The 19,872-nt window shown below is 42.3% G+C and overlaps 1 protein-coding gene across 1 annotated transcript in view; it reads left to right on the forward strand.

Annotated features, from left to right (window-relative positions):
• MGAT4A (alpha-1,3-mannosyl-glycoprotein 4-beta-N-acetylglucosaminyltransferase A) overlaps window positions 1-19,872 on the forward strand; it is a 77,132-nt gene that overhangs the window by 43,809 nt on the left and 13,451 nt on the right. Inside the window, exons 7-13 of the mRNA XM_066579074.1 lie at window positions 1,959-2,072; window positions 4,288-4,363; window positions 7,452-7,566; window positions 9,188-9,318; window positions 14,660-14,767; window positions 16,004-16,197; window positions 19,775-19,853. Coding sequence (XP_066435171.1) covers window positions 1,959-2,072; window positions 4,288-4,363; window positions 7,452-7,566; window positions 9,188-9,318; window positions 14,660-14,767; window positions 16,004-16,197; window positions 19,775-19,853 — 817 coding nt within the window. The remainder of the gene's footprint in view (window positions 1-1,958; window positions 2,073-4,287; window positions 4,364-7,451; window positions 7,567-9,187; window positions 9,319-14,659; window positions 14,768-16,003; window positions 16,198-19,774; window positions 19,854-19,872) is intronic.

Genomic DNA, 19,872 nt, shown 5'->3' on the forward strand with positions numbered 1-19,872 from the left:
TAAGCAATCCTAAACTATTCTGAACTGTATGCTCATATGTAATTGCTGTAGTCGGGGAGGTTTCTTGTGTTTCCATACTGGAGGCTGTTCACAGAATTAAGACAATTAACCCAGAAACCATTCTATAGTGTAGTAGATCCAACTGCAATGCAATGGCCATACTTGCCAGGGTGCAAGTGATAGGCACAACTCTGAGAAACACATTTTGGAAGATGTATGGCCTGGCGCACATGGTTGCGGATCCAAACTGACGGCTCCAGTCTAGAGATCACCGGAACCATCCAAAATTGTAGACTAATGCAAGAATTCATTGCTCGTTGCTGCCATGCACTTTAAAGAATTCTTTCTCTGCAGTCTCGCTTTCATTTGGGTAATGACAGGACCCACTGAGTTCCTGCAGCGTTCTGCACTTCAGGACAATTGGGAGCGATCTAAAGAGGACTAGAGGACGGGTTAGCTGTAAATGTTAGATGCATTGGGCATTAGAGACAATAGAAACGCTGCTTGTCACTGTAACAGAATAACATAATTGGAAAATCAATACAGTGAGAAGATTGACAATGAAGGTTCACTCCTGGTGTATTGTGACGCCGGGGCCTGTTCACATCACGTTTTCTTCTCCATCCCACCCATTGAACAAATGATCCTATAAACCTGGATAAAATACGATACACAGAGACAAAGTAAAGATTATTAAAATAGAGAAGGGGACTATTAATGAAATGGTTGCACAAAAGTCAGATTTTGATAAGTGTACCCGTTCATCTGTAAATAACAAAATAAGCCATAAATCAAAGCATTCTAAACATGAAACCCTGTAGTGTAATTTGGGACCGTCTCTTGCCAAGCAAAAGTAATGAGAGGAGAGCATAAGTCATTGCCTGTAAGGCTTTTTAAGTGCAGGTATCCCTTAAGATGTTGAATCGTAATAAAAAAAGTAAGCAGTAACTTTTATATTAACAATGGCAGAGTGTTCCTCAGATCCCAGGATAGTATGGAAAGGGATGCTGGCGCCATTAAACTGTTTGTACCACTATTGACTTATCACCTGTCCATAGGATAGGTGATAAAAGACTGATCCCTGGGGATTTTCTCTCTGAGACTGTCACTGATCCTGAGTACAGGGTTCCCGTGTCCCCCACTCCTACCAGCACTTACTGTGAGCTCACTGCACCCCCTGCAGTAAGGAGGAGATTGAATAGAGTGACAGTCGAGCATGTGCAGCACCACTCCATTCATTCCCAGTGGGACTGCTGGAGACAGCCGAGCACTTGCACTCAGCTATTTCAATCAGCCCCATTGAAGTGAATGGAGTGGTCCTGTGCATATATCATAATCGTTCCATTTATTCTCCTTGTCACTGCGGGTGAATGCAGTACAAACCCTCTGAGTATAATGTAAAAAAACAAGGGAAAAGGTGCATTTTTCACTTTCTTATCTATAATTCCATATAGACCATAGTCTGAAATTTGGGATCCAAAGGATACTTATGAGTGGCTCAAAGACGTTAAACTTATTTGATTTTTTTTTAGGCAAAACTTTTACATGATGTTTTGAAGAGCCTCTGATGCAGATCCAGGATAAAATGCCAAACATGATGATAGGAACTTAACAGACCCTATTACTCAGTGGGGTCTGTCTTACACCATTTAGTTCCATCATGAAACTAAACCGTTCAGCCAGGAGATTCCTTTTTTCCTGCTGTCATAATGGAACAGGGAAACTGAATCCCCAAGCAGATGTGAATGGGCCCAATAAACATGTAGCATATCTGTTAAATGTAAATGTACAATGTGTAAGTGAATGCATAGAGGTCTATTTAGACACATAAACTAGTAATTAGAGAAGGAAGTGAATAGCAGTAAGACTTCTGAAGAGCCCAGTTATTTGCTGTTGCTGATTATTGAGTTTTCAATCCAGAGTCAATAGCTTTTAATTAATATATTTTTTTTTATTAGATTCGCCACAGAAATCGGCTCCGGTTTAGTGGAAGTGATTTCTCCGCCTGCTACCTATTATCCAGACTTAACAAATTTAAAAGAGACATTTGGAGACTCCAAGGAAAGGGTTAGGTATGTAATACAAAGACAACCCTGTAATACTACTAGACCGAACACTGGTACGCTCCAGCCCCTCGTGTCAGTAAGAATATGTTCCCACATAGCAGGATGGTTTTTATGCTGTGTGTGAATACACCCTAAGGCTGGGTTCACACGGGGCGGAATTGCCACGGAATTTCGCAATTCTGTCTGCGGCTGCTAATCCCAGGATTAGCCAGCAAAGTGGACGAGATTTTGCAAAAATGTTGTACACCCGTTGCGGCCAAGCCGCACGAAATATGACATGCGGCGCAGAATTCAATTCCGCAGCATGTCAATTCTTTTCTTTTTTCCGTAGCGGCCTCTCTCTTCTCTATGGGGAGAGAAAACCGCATCGGAATGCTGACGGTGAAATCTCTCCAAGACCCGCGGCTAAAGGCCGTGGGTTTTGAAGCTGCACTTGTCCAGCGTAATTCTCACAGTTTTTCGGTACGACCATTCTGCGAGAATTCTGCTGAAATTCCGTCCCGTGTGACCGTAGCGTAAGGGTAAAATCTGCTGCAGAACTGCACCAAAATCTGATACGTGTGAACGTACGAGATAGATTCGTGTGTCGTTGTGTTCTGCATATTCCCGACACTTGACTATCCACACCCAAGTCCTTGTTTCTTTGGTAGATGGCAGGAGGACCTTGGGTTGGGATGTGCTGTAAGCAGCAGTGCAGTTGGTAGGGGATACAATGTAAGGATGTTAGATCTCAGTTCCTTATCAAAGTATCACAATCCGTACAGCACACTAATATAGATATGTTGGGAGAATGATTGCAAAATATGTATCACTTATCCTATAATTAAAAATTCCACATTTCATTATGCATTTCTTTATTTCACATTCTAGTGAAAATTGTGTAACTTTGTACAATATACTGAATATTAAATAGTGTGCCTGAGGTTTGAGATATCCAGGATGGCAACAGGCAAAATGCAATAACCTAAGGCTGCTCTCACACATTCGATTAGAAAATGCAGCGTGAAACCGAGGCATTTAACCAAGATTTCGTGCAGCATTTTCAAACACATGGTACACTGTTTGACATAGTTTTTTAATGCACCCCATCACTGTGATGGGTGATGAGGTGCATTAAAAAAGCGCTGAAATGCGCAAAAATAGAGCAGATAGTTGGTCTGCGAGGCCCCATTGAAATCAATGATGATGCTGTACTGCGACTAATGGCAATAAAAGTTTCCTGTGTGAGTGCAGCTTTGTGGCTTATTCAGACATGCATATATCTGCCGGGTTTTCACGCCCGGACGATATTTGCTGTCCCTCCCACTCACTGACTCTCTGCTTCTCTCCTTCCCTCTGAGTGGTTTACAATGGAAGTGGACGGGAGGGGGCGGGTCTAAGCTCCCTCCCCGCGCTTGTCCATAGCCAGCAATGGAAAAGGGGCGGGACAGAGCGGAGCTTAGCTCCGCCCCTCCCATTGCAGACGCAGGAGTGGAGAAGAGAGGCAGAGAGCCGGTGAGTGGGAGGGACTGCTTAGATAAAAGCGTATATTGGCTAGCCGTGAAAACACCGGCCAATATACACTTGTGGGAATAAGCCCTTAGTCTTTATATTGGTTTAGCCTGAAACACAGTAATTTGCTTAATGAGATACTTTTCTCTTTCTGTAGGGCGGCTTCACATGGGTGTATTCACGCACATTTTTCAGTGCGCAATACACAGAGAATATAACTCATTGATTTCAATGGATTTAATCACATTTCCTTTTTTTGCGTGTGCTTTTAATGCACACTGGAAAAAAGTGCAGCATGCTTTACTTTTGTGTGCATTTGCACACCAAAAGTCCCCATAATAGTTTATAGGGGGTGCGTGAATGCGCAAACAATACACAAGAAGATGCGCTTTACGCTGCGCATTTCCGCTGAAAAAAAGATCACATTTGGAACACTTAAGGCTAAATAGCCATTTAAATTAGGGCATGGTTGTGTCCCATGCACAAAAAACATGCCCTGCGGGGCAAAAGGTGAAGTAACATATGCCGATACATGTGCAAAAAGCTAGTTCATAGTGCAAATACATAGCGCTGAGTTGCACACAATTGCGCATACACCCATGTGAAGCCGTCCTTATGCTGTAAATCCACTAATCCGTGCATACATTCATTCAGTACTACCAAGACATAATGAAATATTTGTTCTGCATTTATGTATATTTGTGTAATTCATTTTAACATTCTGTCACAGGTGGCGAACCAAACAAAATTTGGACTACTGTTTTCTAATGATGTATGCTCAGAGGAAGGGTATATATTACATCCAGGTAAACAGACTTTTCTTGAATTCTCTAAAAAAAAAAACCCATCAAGCACCTAAAAAGAGTTGTCATTTTGCTGCAAAACTCGACATGCAGTTACATCTCAGGCTCACATGCGAATTAGACTTGTGGTGTGGTTAGTTTAACAGTCTTGCCACCTGAAGCCCTATAAGTAGTTCCTCCCTTGGCCTATATAAAGGCTCTCAGAAGCTACTAGTGTGTAGTGACCTCTTTTTCTACTTGTGTAGAGCTTGTTGACCACTAGACGCCTCTACGACACAATCAAAGAGATTTTGCCCAGTTAACAGTTTCAGATGGGATCGTCATGTCAAGGAATTGCCCCTATTTGGGCTTTTCTGACTGTACAATTAGGAGGTGTTAGGACCAGTGGATGTGTGAGGGCACACACAAAGGTGACTGGGCTGATGATGTCCTCGACAGACCACCAGTAGAGAGAATCTCCTAAACGTCCGACAAGCACAAGCAGTTCCAACTTTTTCATTGTCCGCCATCCAGAGAAAGTTGGCACGGTTGTTACAGGCTCCTGTGTCTGTGGAAACCATTTCCAGGTGCTTAGCTGAAGATCATTTCATCTCACTGTGCCCATTAGTGTACTGCCTTTGACACCGACCCACCATGGTGTTGTGAATGACGGAACTGGACTGGTGGTTGTCATCAGCAACAAATACAGGTTTGAGCATTGATGATGGCTGTGTTTGTCTGAAGACTTAGACCTGAGTGCCTTAATCCTTTGAAGCAGCACACTGCCCCCACTGCTGGTGGGATGATTTGGGGGAACATCGCATATAACAGTCATAGTGCTATGAGGGACAATGACAGCTCAGTGATATGTTCAGGACATCCTGCAGCCACATATGTTCCTCTCATGGCCGCTTCCAAGAGAGCAGGATAATGCTCTGCTGCACACACAAGGGTCACAGGAATGTCTCAACTACATTGCCACACTTCTGTGGCTGTCTGGTCAGCAGATTTATCGCCAGTAGAACATGTGTGTGGGACCATCTGGGATGCCAACTTTGAGAGCCTGCGTGTTTGCATGATTTAGATCCTCAGTTCTAGCAAATGTGGACTGCTTAGCCACAGGATACCATGCAGAACCTGTATGCCTCCATGTCCACCCGTATCACATCTTGTATCAAAGCTAGAGGTGGCCCAACAGGGTACTGGAGCCTTCCTTCAGGCGGTCAGTTTTCCACAATAAATTTTCTCCTTTTGCTCTGATATTGTAATCTGTTACTTATATCAATGATACAATCAGAAATATAAGTTTCATTAGATTCTGACAACTCCTTCTAGGTGCTTGATTTTGTTTTTACAATGAGTATAGAAAAAGAGAGCCAGAGCTTAATAGATATTATAATTAGTATAATATATAATAGTGCTTCCTGTAGAGCTCGTAATGTACAGTGTACAATCCATTGCTGACCAGTGCCCCAAGCCTGCTTGACAAAACACAACTGATCGCATGGGAGCAGGCAATTGATCATGATTCTGAACGAACATCCCTGGGATCAGCCACTGGAGCATCACTCGGGAAAGCCTCTCAGCCACTTTTCTGCCCTCCCCAGAACAACTACCACTTGCTCTGTCCACCCCCACAAAGCCTCTTGCAGGATGTCTTGCCTTTGCTACCTTTTAACCACCCCTACTCTCTTCTTAGGCCCTGCTACCTTGTATTTCCTTCCTACCCCTCCCTTCTCAAAACTCCTGATACTTTGATTCCCCCTGTACCATCAAGAGAGGCCCTGACACCTGGTTTGTCATCCCTTCCACAGCCTCTAACACTTGGTGCCCTCCCCTGCCCACTCTTCCCCTCAGAAAGCTTCTCCCACTTTCAGTTCTCCTGGCCTCCTCCCCCACAGAGCCACTAACCTTTTTCTTTCCTTGTCCTGTTTCAGACTATTCTACCTCATGCAGAGGGATTGAGGGGGCCTCAGGGGCCCAGACTTTTGGGTTGTATGGAACCCAAAAATACTTATGGCAGCCTTACTGAATCGCCCCTGTCACATAGAGATCGCCTTTTACTATATATGACATATACCTGTATTGGCCAACAAGCACTTTCCTTTGTAGTGACAAAAATCACTTCTTTTCAGGCAGAAATTAAGATGACCAGTATGTAGTCACTTTCCCCCATTATTAAGATTGACAGCAGAGGACTCCTTTTATGAATTAAGTCATCCAGAGTGCACTTACTGAAAAAGCCAACCGAAAAAAATGCTATGTGCACAGACCACCCTACTAGTCTGAATACTGTTAGCATTTTAATCGTCCAGATTTTTATTGCGCCCCTAGAAGTAACTCAATCCGACAATAAGGCCCCTAGACCAAATAAAGTTGTGTACCCTTGGTTTAAGCAGCTTTATGGGAAGTTCGTTGAGGCATTTCCCCCCATGAACCGGTTTGGCCGCAGCGAAAAACCGCAAGATTTCTGCCGGGAGAACCGCTGCTTTAAAGCCCGCGGCGGTTTTGAAGTGGCCTGGCCGCTCGGTCTTCCGCTGCAGCCGGCGCTCCCATAGAGGAGAGCGCGGCTGCAGCGGAAAAAAAAAATTGACATGCTGCGGTCGGCTTAGCTGCAGTGGATTTGCCATCCCATGTGGACGAGATTTATCAGAAATCTCGTCCACATGGCTGGCTAATCCCGGGATTAGCGGCCGCATGCGGACTTGCTGCGGCGAAATTCCGCACGGAATTTCCGCGGCAAATCCGCCCCGTGTGAACCCAGCCTAACACTTGTGGGAGTTACGCAAATCGCAAAGCACAGCAATCTAAGCTGATTCCGCATCTCTTGAGTTATGAAAACAGGGTAGCTCACTCGTTATTTCCATTGATTTCTGTAGGAGTCATGGAAACAGTACAGCGTAGGTAGCTCAGCTATTTCCATCCTCCCGACCATCCCTGCCTGCTGCATTCAGGGTGTCCGAGAGCAGTGGGAACCCTAGAGCAACATCGGTGTGAGTCTCAGAGTTGCGACCTGCACCTTCAGACTTTTATGACATATCCTGTGGATACTAAATGAGATGCTAATACCTCTTTAATAAACGGTGGGAATAATTTCCTTTTATCTTTACAGCTTGAAGATGATATTGTTGCCAAACAAAATTACTTCAGTACAATAAAGAACTTTGCACTTCAATTATCTAATGAAGAGTGGATGATTCTGGAGTTTTCTCAGTTAGGATTTATTGGTAAGAAACTTTTATTCTCAACATGTAGTGTACTGCATAGATATTAATGTAAAGTTCGATCTGTGAGAGCTGAATGTGAACACTGCGGCTACAGATACCGGTTTGTATAAATTTAAAGTATCCATTATATCCATAACAAGCGGTCTAAAGACACTCTCACACACAGCATTGACAAAACACTGCGGTTTTACTTCTGTTTTCGGATGCAGGTTACGGTGTTTGGCAGCGATATTTTTAACGCAACCCATCATTGTGATCGTGATGAGGTGTTTTAAAAAACACGAAAATGTGGCAAAATAGAGTAGACTGCACTCGAAAATTGCCGCGTTCAAGCTCATGCCTACAAGGCCCCATTGAAATCGATGGGAGCATTCTACCTTATGACAGCCATAACTTTTTATTTTTTCATTTTTTTTTCCCGGGAAGTCCTATAGTTTCTATTGGTACAATTTTTTTTGGAATACATACAACTTGTTGATCACTTTTTATTACATTTTATCTTGGAGACTGGATGGCCAGAAAAAGCGCAATTCTGGCTTTTTATATTTTTATTGTTGACCGTGCGGGCTAATAATGTGTTATTTTTTTAGATAAGATTTTTTGTTTTGGGTTTTTTATTTTGATTTTTTTTTAGTAGAAATGCGGGGAAAGGCTTTTTTTAAAATAATAAAACTTTTTAAAATTCATTTTTACATTTATTCTTTTTTAGTCCCCATAGGGGACTTGAACTTGCTATCGTTTGATCACACCTGCAGTATAATGTAATACCATAGCATTATTATTACATTATACCACAATCTAACAGTCTGTGAAGCTATGCCACAGACATGGCTTCATAGGCAATCTGCAATGGTAGCCCTGGGGGCTTTCAGAAGGCCATGGTAACCGAACGTCACCCTGCATTATCATCGGGACCCCCGATCTCCGATTGTGAAATTTATATGAATTGATGGTGGCATTTAAAGGGTTAAGAGATGCGATCCGCTTCCACTCTAATCGCAGCTGTTGAGGGCAGGTGTCCGCTGTGAAAGACAGCGGACACACGCATTGTATGGAGCGGGCGAGCCCAATCCAACTTCTTACGAATCCAGAATCTCCATGATGTAACTATATTTCCTGGAGCCTTAAGGGGTTAAAAGAGTTTTCTGGGACTTGCCTATAAGTCATCAATAGTTGATCAGTGCTGATTAGCTGTATAAAATGGCCACGGTGCTCAAGTGAGAGCCTTAACGCTTCGGCCCATACCAAGCACAGCGCTGTACATTGTAGAGCTGCTGAACCTGGCATTATAGCTCATTCGCCTGAATAGGACTGAGCAGTTATCAGACCATGTGACCGATGAACGTGATGTCAGATGTCCTAGATCTGAGAAGCTCACAGGAGCCCCATGGCCTCTTCAGACACGTGATCAGTGGGGGAGTCCTGTAAACCCCTTTTAAAGTCAGCCTTATATTACAAGCCTTAAATCTATGATTGGATAGTGAAAAGTGCCTTAGTATATGATGTGATATTTCCTATAGCCACTTGTGCTTTAACTTACCTCGAGACTAACATTTGCTACATTACCAAGGTTCAATTTACTCTTTTTGATGTATAAGTAATGTTAGTGTCTTTATTGCAGGTAAAATGTTTCAATCCCCTGATATCACACTTATTGTTGAGTTCATCTTCATGTTCTACAAAGAGAAGCCTATTGACTGGCTCCTGGACCACATCTTATGGGTAAAAGTCTGTAATCCAGAAAAAGATGCAGTAAGTGTTGTTGCACATACAAGCATGCAGTCCTCAACTTCAAGTCTGCATTCACTTCTGCTAAACAAGACTAATTCTTTATTCTCCTTCCTTCTAACAACCCCAAACATTTATTTAATACTTTAAACTCCCTACCCCGTCCCCTAGTGTCCCCTCCTTCAATTCTGGGGACTATGTGGATCCATGCCCCATCTCCAGAAATCTAGTACCTGTAACTTGTAATATTGTGTTTTGCAGGAAAGGCCTCCAGGCTTTTCTTAAACAACCTCAATCAATCAACCATCAAAACATCTTGTGACAGAAAGCTCCATAGTCTCACTTCTCTTCCATGGAAGAAACTGTCTATAATGGTGTAACCCTCTCTTTCCTTTAGTTACATGCCTATGTCATTAGAAAGAGCTCTGTACTCTCAATTTATATATCTGTACATTGCAATTAGATTTAATTAGATTAAACATAGTAACCTTGCATGTAAGGCTGAAAAAAAGACATATGTCCATCCAGTTCAGCCTATTACTCCCCCCCCCATGTTGATCCAGAGGAAGGCAAAAAAAACCAATGAGGTAGAAGCCGATTTTCCTCATTTGCTTTATTGCCATCACCACGTCCTCAGTCAGAGAGTTCCATAGTCTCACTGCTCTTACAGTAAAGAACCCCCTTTTTATGTTGGTGTAGAAACCTTTTTTCCTGTAGACGTAGAGTATGCCCCCTTGTTACAGTCACAGTCCTGGGTATAAACAGATGATGGGGGAGATCTTGTATCGTCCCCTGATATATTTATACATAATTATTAGGTCTCCTCCCAGCCGTATTTTCTTTTCTAAACTAAATAGTCCCAATTTTGATAAACTCTGGGTATTTTAGTCCGCCCATTCCAATTATTACTTTAGTTGACTGCCTTTGTACCCGCTCAAGCGCTGATATGTCCTTCCTGAGTACTGGTGCCCAAAACTGTCCACAATATTCCATGTGTGGTCTGACCAGTGATTTGTAAAGAGGAACAACAATGTTCTCGTCATGTGCCCCTAGACCTCTTTTGATGCACCTCATGATCCTATTTGCCTTGGCAGCAGCTGCCTGACACTGGTTGCTCCAATTAAGCTTATAGTTAACTAAAATCCCCAAGTTCTTTTCCATTTCAGTGTTTCCCAGCATACATTAAAATAAGACCTCCTTTTTCAAACAGATTATCAAACATGGGGTCATTCAATCTTGATCGTATAATCCATGTATTCTTTTAAATAATTGTAGAAATGAAAATAAAAAATTTCTATCTTTTTATTAGTGAAAAATACCTTTTTCTCCACCTACACATGAGCGATGGTGCTCATCCAAAATTGGTCATATTGTAATAAGGGTTTTTAATAAAGGTTTGGATGCTTAAAACACTGTACATGGGCCACCATACAGATCTGTAAGCAAAGCATCTTTTTTTGTGGCTGTTCAGTGTTGCACAGTGAATGGCATGATTGTTAAGGGGAGTGTGCTCTGCTAGCACTATTACTAATGGGGGGCACTCTGCTGACACAACTTATAATGAGGGAGCATTCTACTGGCAAGTAGTACTTTGATATGAAGTAGTTTGGGGGTTCCCCTTCTATACACTGTACACAAGAGAAAAAGATCATCCTGCTCCTCTATCTCTCTGTAGCACACCCTCAGAAACATCAGCAACAGCATGGAGGACAATACAGTGGTACTGAGCAGTAAATCCAACACCAGGGTGAGATAAGACCCTCACTACAACCAGCAGCAGTGTTCCTATGTGCCTCTCTTACAATCACTCCTCAGCTGCTTCCTCCCCCCTCTGTAGATTTCTATGGGCAGCATGTAACCTGATCCCTCAGTGAGTTGAACCATTTGAATTACTACTAAAATCCATTTGTAGAGTGAATGATCATTGTTGGAGGATAGGAGAGGAAGTGTCTCTTAGGCTGCCTGCAGACGAGCGGAAATCCCGCCGCGGGATTTCCCGCGGGATTTCCGCCGCTGAAAGTCTGCATAGGAGTGCATTACAATACGCACTCCTATGCAGACGGCCGCGGTTTGGCCGCGCGAAATCTCGCGCGGCAAACAAACCGCGGCATGTTCTAATTTCCTGCGGGGCACGCACTCACCTGGCCGCCGGCTCCGGTCTGCGCATGCGCCGGCTGCGCGGCAGCCGGCACATCAAAGAGCCGGGGCCGCCAGGCGCGGGTGAGTACGCGGTCGTCCCTGCAGGCTCTGGGGTCGGATCGCGCGGCGAGATTTCTCGCTGCCGGATCCGACCCGCTCGTCTGCAGGCGGCCTTAAGTGGTGAAAAAAGCGCTTTAATCTAATAAGATATTTTACAGAGTTTCTTAAATTTTCTTGTACTATTGATTTATATCAAGTCTAACCATGCCTATTCACACATTAAAAATAAGGGTCTTTCTATCACCGTAATTTAATTCTTTGCACAAATCAGGGGCTAATGCATCTGGGCATGGTGATTTATCTATTCTCATTTTTTTAAGGCGGTGCTGCACTTCTTGCTGGGTTAAGCTGATGACATTTAATGGAGCATTTACATTCTCTTAAAACATGTTATCTGTCATTGGATGTTGCGTGATCAGAGGCCAGCATAAAGTAGTCATTGATACACCCCAAAGATTCAGGCTGCTTTTTACTGGAAGTTTTGTGTCTTTTTGTTACCCGTAAACTACAAGGTGGTACATGTGGAAATGATCCAATAATGAAGTCATGACATCTCGGCACTCACTCTTCTTATGCAATCTTTTACTGTGCATAAATGTATAACACAAGAACTATACGTTTATGCACAATAAAAGAATGCAAAAAAGTGAGTGACTGGATTTCATCACTACATCCCTATCAGTGATCATCCTATCTCCAGAAAAATTTTACCAAAATTTGGGAATTTTTTTCAATAAACGCAAAACATATCAGCTAGTATTTACCACTAACATAAAGGACAACATGTCATGAAAAATCATTCTCTGGACTTATCAAAGTCATTCTAAGTTATTACCGCATACAGTGGCACAGTGGGGATGGGTCATGAAGCTTCGGTGGCAACGGGTTAATCAATTTCACTTATTGGCTCTACGGCTCATAAGGAGGTCGCAGGCTTTGTGGCATCCATGTGTGCTAATAGGACACATGGAAATGGATTGTCTTGGTAAGACAACCGCTCTAAGAATAAATCAATTTAATGCAGAATTTTCACAAGACATTGCCGTTTTATTCCACATCATGAAGTATGGTACATATTTGGGTGATTTCTTATCATAGTTGTGGTTAAGTACAATTTCTCACTCCCTTAGTGCACATGCACACCAAAAAAATCAGTCTGAAAATCGAACGGAAAGAGCATCCATTCATTTGAATGAGTGTATGCACGTTACTCGGACTGATAGTCCAATCAAATAAATCGCAGCATGTCCTATTGTCCTATTCTTGTCAGATTTTCAGATGAACATAGCACATGTCAGTGTGCCGTGTTCAGCACCTTGGATAGCAGATTCTCAGACGCAACCTTAAAGGGGTTGTCCCGCGCCGAAACGGGTTGTTTTTTTTTTCAACCCCCCCCCCCCCCCCCCCCCCCCCCCCCGTTCGGCGCGAGACAACCCCGATGCAGGGGTTAAAAAAGAACACCGGAGAGTGCTTACCTGAATCCCCACGCTCCGGTGACTTCTTACTTGCCTGCTGAAGATGGCCGCCGGGATCTTCTCCCTCGGTGGACCGCAGGGCTTCTGTGCGGTCCATTGCCGATTCCAGCCTCCTGATTGGCTGGAATCGGCACGTGACGGGGCGGAGCTACACGGAGCCGGTATCCTGCACGAGCGGCCCCCTTGAGAAGAGAAGAAGACCCGGACTGCGCAAGCGCGGCTAATTTGGCCATTAGACGCCGAAAATTAGTCGGCTCCATGGGAACGAGGACGCTAGCAACGGAGCAGGTAAGTGAAAAACTTCTTATAACTTCTGTATGGCTCATAATTAATGCACAATGTACATTACAAAGTGCATTAATATGGCCATACAGAAGTGTATAGACCCACTTGCTGCCGCGGGACAACCCCTTTAAATCGCCTGTGTGCAGGTACCCTTAAGCCGACTGCACATGAACAAGTCAGATTCCGCATGCTGGAGCCCGCTGCAGAATCTGGCTCTGACCGCGGATGGCGACCACCATGTGTACCTGTCATTTCTTTACTGTGGATGACCATGGATGCTTGCCAGTCATGTATAGTACAGATTTTTTTTTTTTAATTATATTTGTTTTCCCGCACCGTTGTCAATTGCTGATGGACTGCAGGTTGGACGGCTTCCATTGTGTGCTGTCCGTGTGGATTCTGCACAAAAATAGAACATGTTGCGATTTTTAAATCCGCTCACGGAAATCGCAATTACTATCTGATCATCTGAGCGGAAATGCGAAATTTCAATCTTTTCAATAGGTGCAGAATACCGCGTTTCGTCCATGTGGGTGACTATCGTGAATTCCGCAATTGAAATTTGGTTGTGTGAGATAGGTCTTAGGGTGAAACCACACAGTGCAGCTGGACACGTATGGATGAACGTCGTCCACCCTGGTAGACATTTCTGCTAAACTTGGCATCTGTTCACCACCGCATGGAGTAGTTCAGCCGCACTGTGTGGTTTCCCCCGTAAAGTCTCCCAAAGCGGGGTACAGGTGGCAGCCTGGTATACTGCTGGTTGCAAATTAATTGCACTTGAGAATTGATTCAGCTGTTCCTTTGCATGCATTACTCTTGTTAGTTTTATACACAATCACCAATGGATTCCTTCCCTTTACTAACACAGTGGGGCTGAGGCTAGAGTTACACAGAAGCCATGCAGTGCGGATGGCTGTATTGTACTGGATACATCACAGCTAATGAAAGTGAACTTGGTTGCACAGAATTACAACCGGCTTGAATTTCTGCTGTCATAGTAACTTGCATATCACAACATGAGCACGTTGACTACAGTACCTGCAATGTAACAGTACGACACTGTGGCCTTTAGCCATGGGACTTGTCTTGCAGCCAAAGATGCTGTGTAGCTCTAGTCTAAAAGGTTAAGAATGATTGATTGCTTTGTAAGCCGACAGAAACCACTCTTTTGGGAAATTCATTTGAAATCCACTTTTAACATGTATGCCATCTATATTCCTTGAAGTATGTCTTTAGATTGTGTTTAGCTGTGGCCAAACATTATTTAATAGTAATGTATTATCAGAAAAGCTCTTATTTTAGTTGAAGAGCGCAATTCATTAGGTTTTATTTCTGGGAAGCTAAAAGAAATAAATAACATATGTCTATAATTGTACTTAGTACTTTCACTTTTTTTCCAATAGAAACATTGTGACAGGCAGAAATCCAATCTTCGTATCCGGTTTAGACCTTCCCTCTTCCAGCATGTCGGTCTGCATTCCTCATTAGCAGGGAAAATTCAAAAACTTACCGTAAGTTAATGCAGTTTTATACATGATTTCGACCTTACATAAAGTATAATTTTCCAGCAGCTTAACTCTTGTATTAGGACTATAATCTGGATGACAACCAGCAGCTTCTGATTCTGCTGTAAAAACGGGTGTCAAATTGGTTACCAGCCGTTTACAGCAATTGTCAGTGTCATAGGCTAGGCCTACATGGCGACTTTGGCTGTGCAACCAAAGATCGCTGTCTAGCTATTGAACTCAATAGAATTGCAGTGTGAGACTTGCAGGTCGCAAAAATAACAGACTTTTGCAGCCCATAATTCTAAATATTTTTTGTATTATCACTCATTTAAAAATGTTTTTATCCCAAGTTATTCCGGGACTAATGTTAGAATAGCGCCACCTGCTGTCTCTATTGTGCCCACCTCTGTAAATGTTCCAGAGTGGTCACTAATGCTCAGTCTTGTTTCTTTCTCTGCTTGTTCAGAAATGTGAAAGGATCCCTGAGGTGGCGAGTCGGCTGCTTCTGAAGCTGCTGCATCTTCTCTGGTTGTCAGATGCTGAGCAATTGCAGTAGCGCTGTATCACTGTTTTACCACTTACACTGTATCTCTTCTAACAAGCAGAGAAGATACTGAAGCTTCAGAAGTAGCAGCGCACCACAGCAGGGATCCTTATGCATACCCAGTGGAGCAGAGAGAGGCAACACTGAGCATGCTTGACTACCTTAGAGCAATATTACTATTTATGGGACAACTCCTTTTTGTACTTGGCCCTGGGGTTGCCATACATGTAACATTAGTATGCCACATGGGCTAGAACCAAACTCTCAAACACCCATGTTTTACCTGTGTGATGCAGGTTTTAACGTTTCAGCTTTTACAGGTAAAGTAGATCACTTCAATATACTTCGCCTGTACAGGCTACATGGCCAAAAGCTGTATTGCACTTTGGTTGGTCTCATTATTTGCACTATAACACAGCCTAATTCAAAAGTCTCTATACACGGGGAATTGTGGGCCTCATTTATTTAACTGTATAGCAGAATCTTCCTGCAGTAACCAATCACAGTGCAGTGGTTAGAAATGCAAGTTGGCCACTAATACAGTTGCTATGGGTTATTTTGATAAATGGAGCTCACCATTCGCTGGGTATGGAGACATTCGAATCAGCCTGTAGATTCCATATCTGTCATTAATATAATGACTACATGTTTGGCACACAATGCTACTAGATTTCTGCCTTTGCTTTTCCTTGTAGGATAAAGATTTCCTAAAACCATTATTGCATAAAATTCATGTGAATCCTCCAGCTGAAGTTTCAACATCCTTAAAAGTATATCAAGGTCACACTCTAGAAAAGACATACTTGGGGGAGGACTTCTTCTGGGCCATCACCCCAATGGCTGGAGACTACATCCTGTTCAAGTTTGATAAGCCAGTGCATGTTGAAAGGTTGGTAGTTTTATTGTTTGAGATTCCTCTTGTACTTTCTTTACTGCTAGACTCGAACAAGGTAACTTCCGGATAACCTGCCTAATCTTACACATGTTTTAGGCTGTCTGTCTTTCTCAGATCTCCTAGGTCTTGCTGCTTTCTTTCTGGTACGTTGGAGAACTTAGTATGGTATTATTTTGATAAAAAGCAATAAAAATGCAGTTTAACCTGTTAGTGATCAGCCTTACGGGTTTTACGGTGGCCACTTAGGGGCTACCATGTCTGATTGCTGATTGGTGAAAAGTACACTATACTGCACTACATTATTAATGCAATGTAATATACCAACGATCGGACAATCCTTTGGAGGGACCAAAAACACTATTAAAAATAAAAAAGTTCAAAAAAGTTATATACAGTTTGATTTAAAAAAAACTAAACCCTTTTTCCCTACAAACTACCTTTATAATAGGTTTATTTTCTTTCTATTATATATCACCACATTTGTAATAACCCGTACTATAAAAATGTCCGTTAACCTACACTGTAACAAAAAACAAAATAAAAAAAATACGAAAATTAATATTTTTCATTCATCCGCCTCTCAAAAAACACATTAAATAGTGATCAAAAAGTTGGGTTACGCCAAAATGACACCAGTGGCAACTACAACTTATCCCGCGAAAATCAAACTTAACATAGCCCATTGGTGAAAATTTTTTTAAATCTTATGGATCTTGGTATACTGCACTGCAAATCCAATTATTATTTTTTGTAAGTGTTTTTATTGTAGAATAATCGTAACATACAAAAAATGTATACAGTTAGTATTTCCGTAATAATATTGACTTGCAGAATAAAAATAACATTTCATCTATAACGTACAGTAACCCCAGGAGAGGTAAACCTAAAATAACAATGGTGGAATTCCAGTTGGGTTTTTTCATTTTCTTCAAAAAAAATTAATCAAAGTTAACTTGTCCTGCAAAAAACTTGGCCTCATATGGTTCTTGGAACGTAATGGTTTAAAAATGAAAAAATAAACTGCCTGGTCAGTACGGTGCAAAATAGACCAGACCCTAAAATAAAGGTTAGTAGCTTTATGATTGACCTATTATTCAGCAGCGCCTCCCCATGCTTATATGTGTTCCAGTTCTATCTGATCTTTTATATATCCTCCATATGAGGCCTCTTCATATAAGCATATTCAGATAGATGGAGACTCTTTTTATAGACCCTGGGCCTGTGTTTTCAGCAGCATTTTCTGCAGGTGCTCAGTGTGAATTACCATTTGTATTCGACTTTGAAATTGAACATGCAAGCACAATTATTATATTTGCATAAAGCAATGGACAAGCAAGATTTAAAACTGAATTAATTGTAGCTTTTGATATGTTCCTGTATCATTTCAAGGGATTAACCTTTTCCAATCCACTTTCTGACGTCTAAAGACATTATGATTTAAGGCTGTACAACTCCGATGTTGGAAGACGTCCCTCTGGGTTCTCTTACTGTATATTGCCAGCCTCTCTGCTGTTGGAGACTATCCAATGTGTCACCTCATGCAGTACTGGTTTTAGCCAGCATATAGCGCCATTGTATAATGGCAGAAAAAGAGTAAGTCCCCTAGGAAAACCAGGATACAAATTGGATTGGAAAAGGTTAAATGGAGTCTGTCAACAGTGTTGACAATACGAAACTAATGACAACGCTAGATAGGAGACATGGGAATATGATTAACTGTACCTGTATCTGCATCACTAAGAAGAGGAAACTTCTTCCATTTAAGAATTATGGAGGCTGCTGTGCTCTTAGAAACTTTAGGTGCAGCAGAAACTTTTCTTGTAGACTTCTGAGAGAGAGATCTGTGCTCCACACAATCCTGCGTCTCAGCTCGACAGGCAGTTCTTTCCTCACAGCTTTGTTTTGGCTCTGATATGCATTGTGAGCTGTGACACCATATATAGACAAGGGGTATGTCTTTTAAAATTCTGCCAAGTCAACTGATTTTACCACAAGTGGACTCCAGTCAAGGTGTAGAATCATCTCAAAGATGATCAAGAGAAATGGGAGTTTCCGACAGCTAAAGGTGTCCATAGTTGCACCCATCAGGCTGGTATTTTCCTGAGCTCTCTGGTGAGGTTGGGAAGGACATAAAGCGGAGATCAGAGATCGAGGTCATTGCTGCTGCTGGGATGGTACACTTGACATTCCCACACTTGCTGAGCTGGTGCAGACAATGACACCTGGGGCATTATGCAGATTAAAGAACCCTGCGCACCCCACAGCATCCCAGGGAAGAGCATGCTCTGATCACAGGCAGGGATAACAGGAGGGAGAGAGAAAGTAAAACAGCAAGAGGAAGCCAGGGAGATGGGACACCATGAGATCTGAGCAAATGGACAACAGTGGCTACATAGAAGAGCGGCAAGAGAGCTGCCTGTATGGTGTATATAATGTATACACCATACATAACCATAATGAGACATGCCATGTAGGATTCTGGAAAGTTGGCTATCAACGAATGGAATCCTCATTACATTGTCATTCAGCTCTTCCAGAATCCTGAATGCCAACTGCAGAGTTATGCAAGCATTTATACCACATACATCGCTATAACTAGTCAAACATGGCATTCAGGGCTCCTGGAAAGGTGGGTGATAAGTAATAAGATCACCATTACATTTACACTCAGCTTTCGTGGATCCCGAATGGCAGGTAGACACGTGGTATATACTTCCTTCCGAGGTGCTACTACTGCCCTGTATTCCTCCTTTAATACCTCCCTGCCTGGTCTGGGGAGTTCAAAATATTTTTTTCCTATTTTCCTCCTCTAAAACCTGGGTGCGTCTTATCATCAGGTGCGTCTTACAGAGCAAAAAATATGGTAATTGGGCTACGATTTTTTTTTTTTTTCACGGCTTTTACCATGCAGGTTAAATAACATGTAAAAAATGTTTTATATGGGTTGCTTTGAACGCTGCAATACCAATTTTAGTTTTTTTATTTACATAGTAATGGGGGAAAGGTGGGCTTTTGCCTTTTTTCTATATTTTTTAACTGTTTTATTATACTTTTTTTTTTACTTATTATGTCCCAGTAAGGGTGCCTTCACACTTCTGAGAAAATCGCACGTATTTTGAGCGATGCGAGAGAGAGTGAAAATTATGAATTATGAAACCAATGATTTTCAATGGTTTCATTCCCATTTGCGATGTTTTCACTTATACGATGTGAAGCGAAAAAAAAACATAGCATGTTCTATCTTTCTGTGTTTTGCATGATAAAATCATGGGCGGCAGCGATGCAATGTGAGATTATTCTCTAGCAAAAGCATAGCTGACGCTGAAAAATTGTGGTAACAGACGTGACTTTGCTGCGCTTTTTCTTGAGGCAAAATCACGATCGCCAGTGTGAAGGAGCCCTAAGGGTCTTGGCCTTTATTTATTAATTTGGCCTAGTAGACCCTGCCTCTGGCTCTACAAGTTGTCAAGAAAAACTTAAGAGGCTGCTTAGACCAATCATTTTATGAGGATTTCTCTGTGCATTTTGCAAAGTGATCTGCAATTCGCTAAAATTATGCCTTGATTTTTAGGTATCTATTCCGTAGTGGAAACCCGGAACATCCCGGAGACTTGTTAACAAACACAAGTGTGGATGTTTTACCTTACCAGGTATAGTAACTATTTCTAA

The sequence above is a fragment of the Eleutherodactylus coqui genome, chromosome 1 (assembly GCF_035609145.1).
Source record: "Eleutherodactylus coqui strain aEleCoq1 chromosome 1, aEleCoq1.hap1, whole genome shotgun sequence".
Taxonomy (NCBI): Eukaryota; Metazoa; Chordata; class Amphibia; order Anura; family Eleutherodactylidae; genus Eleutherodactylus; species Eleutherodactylus coqui.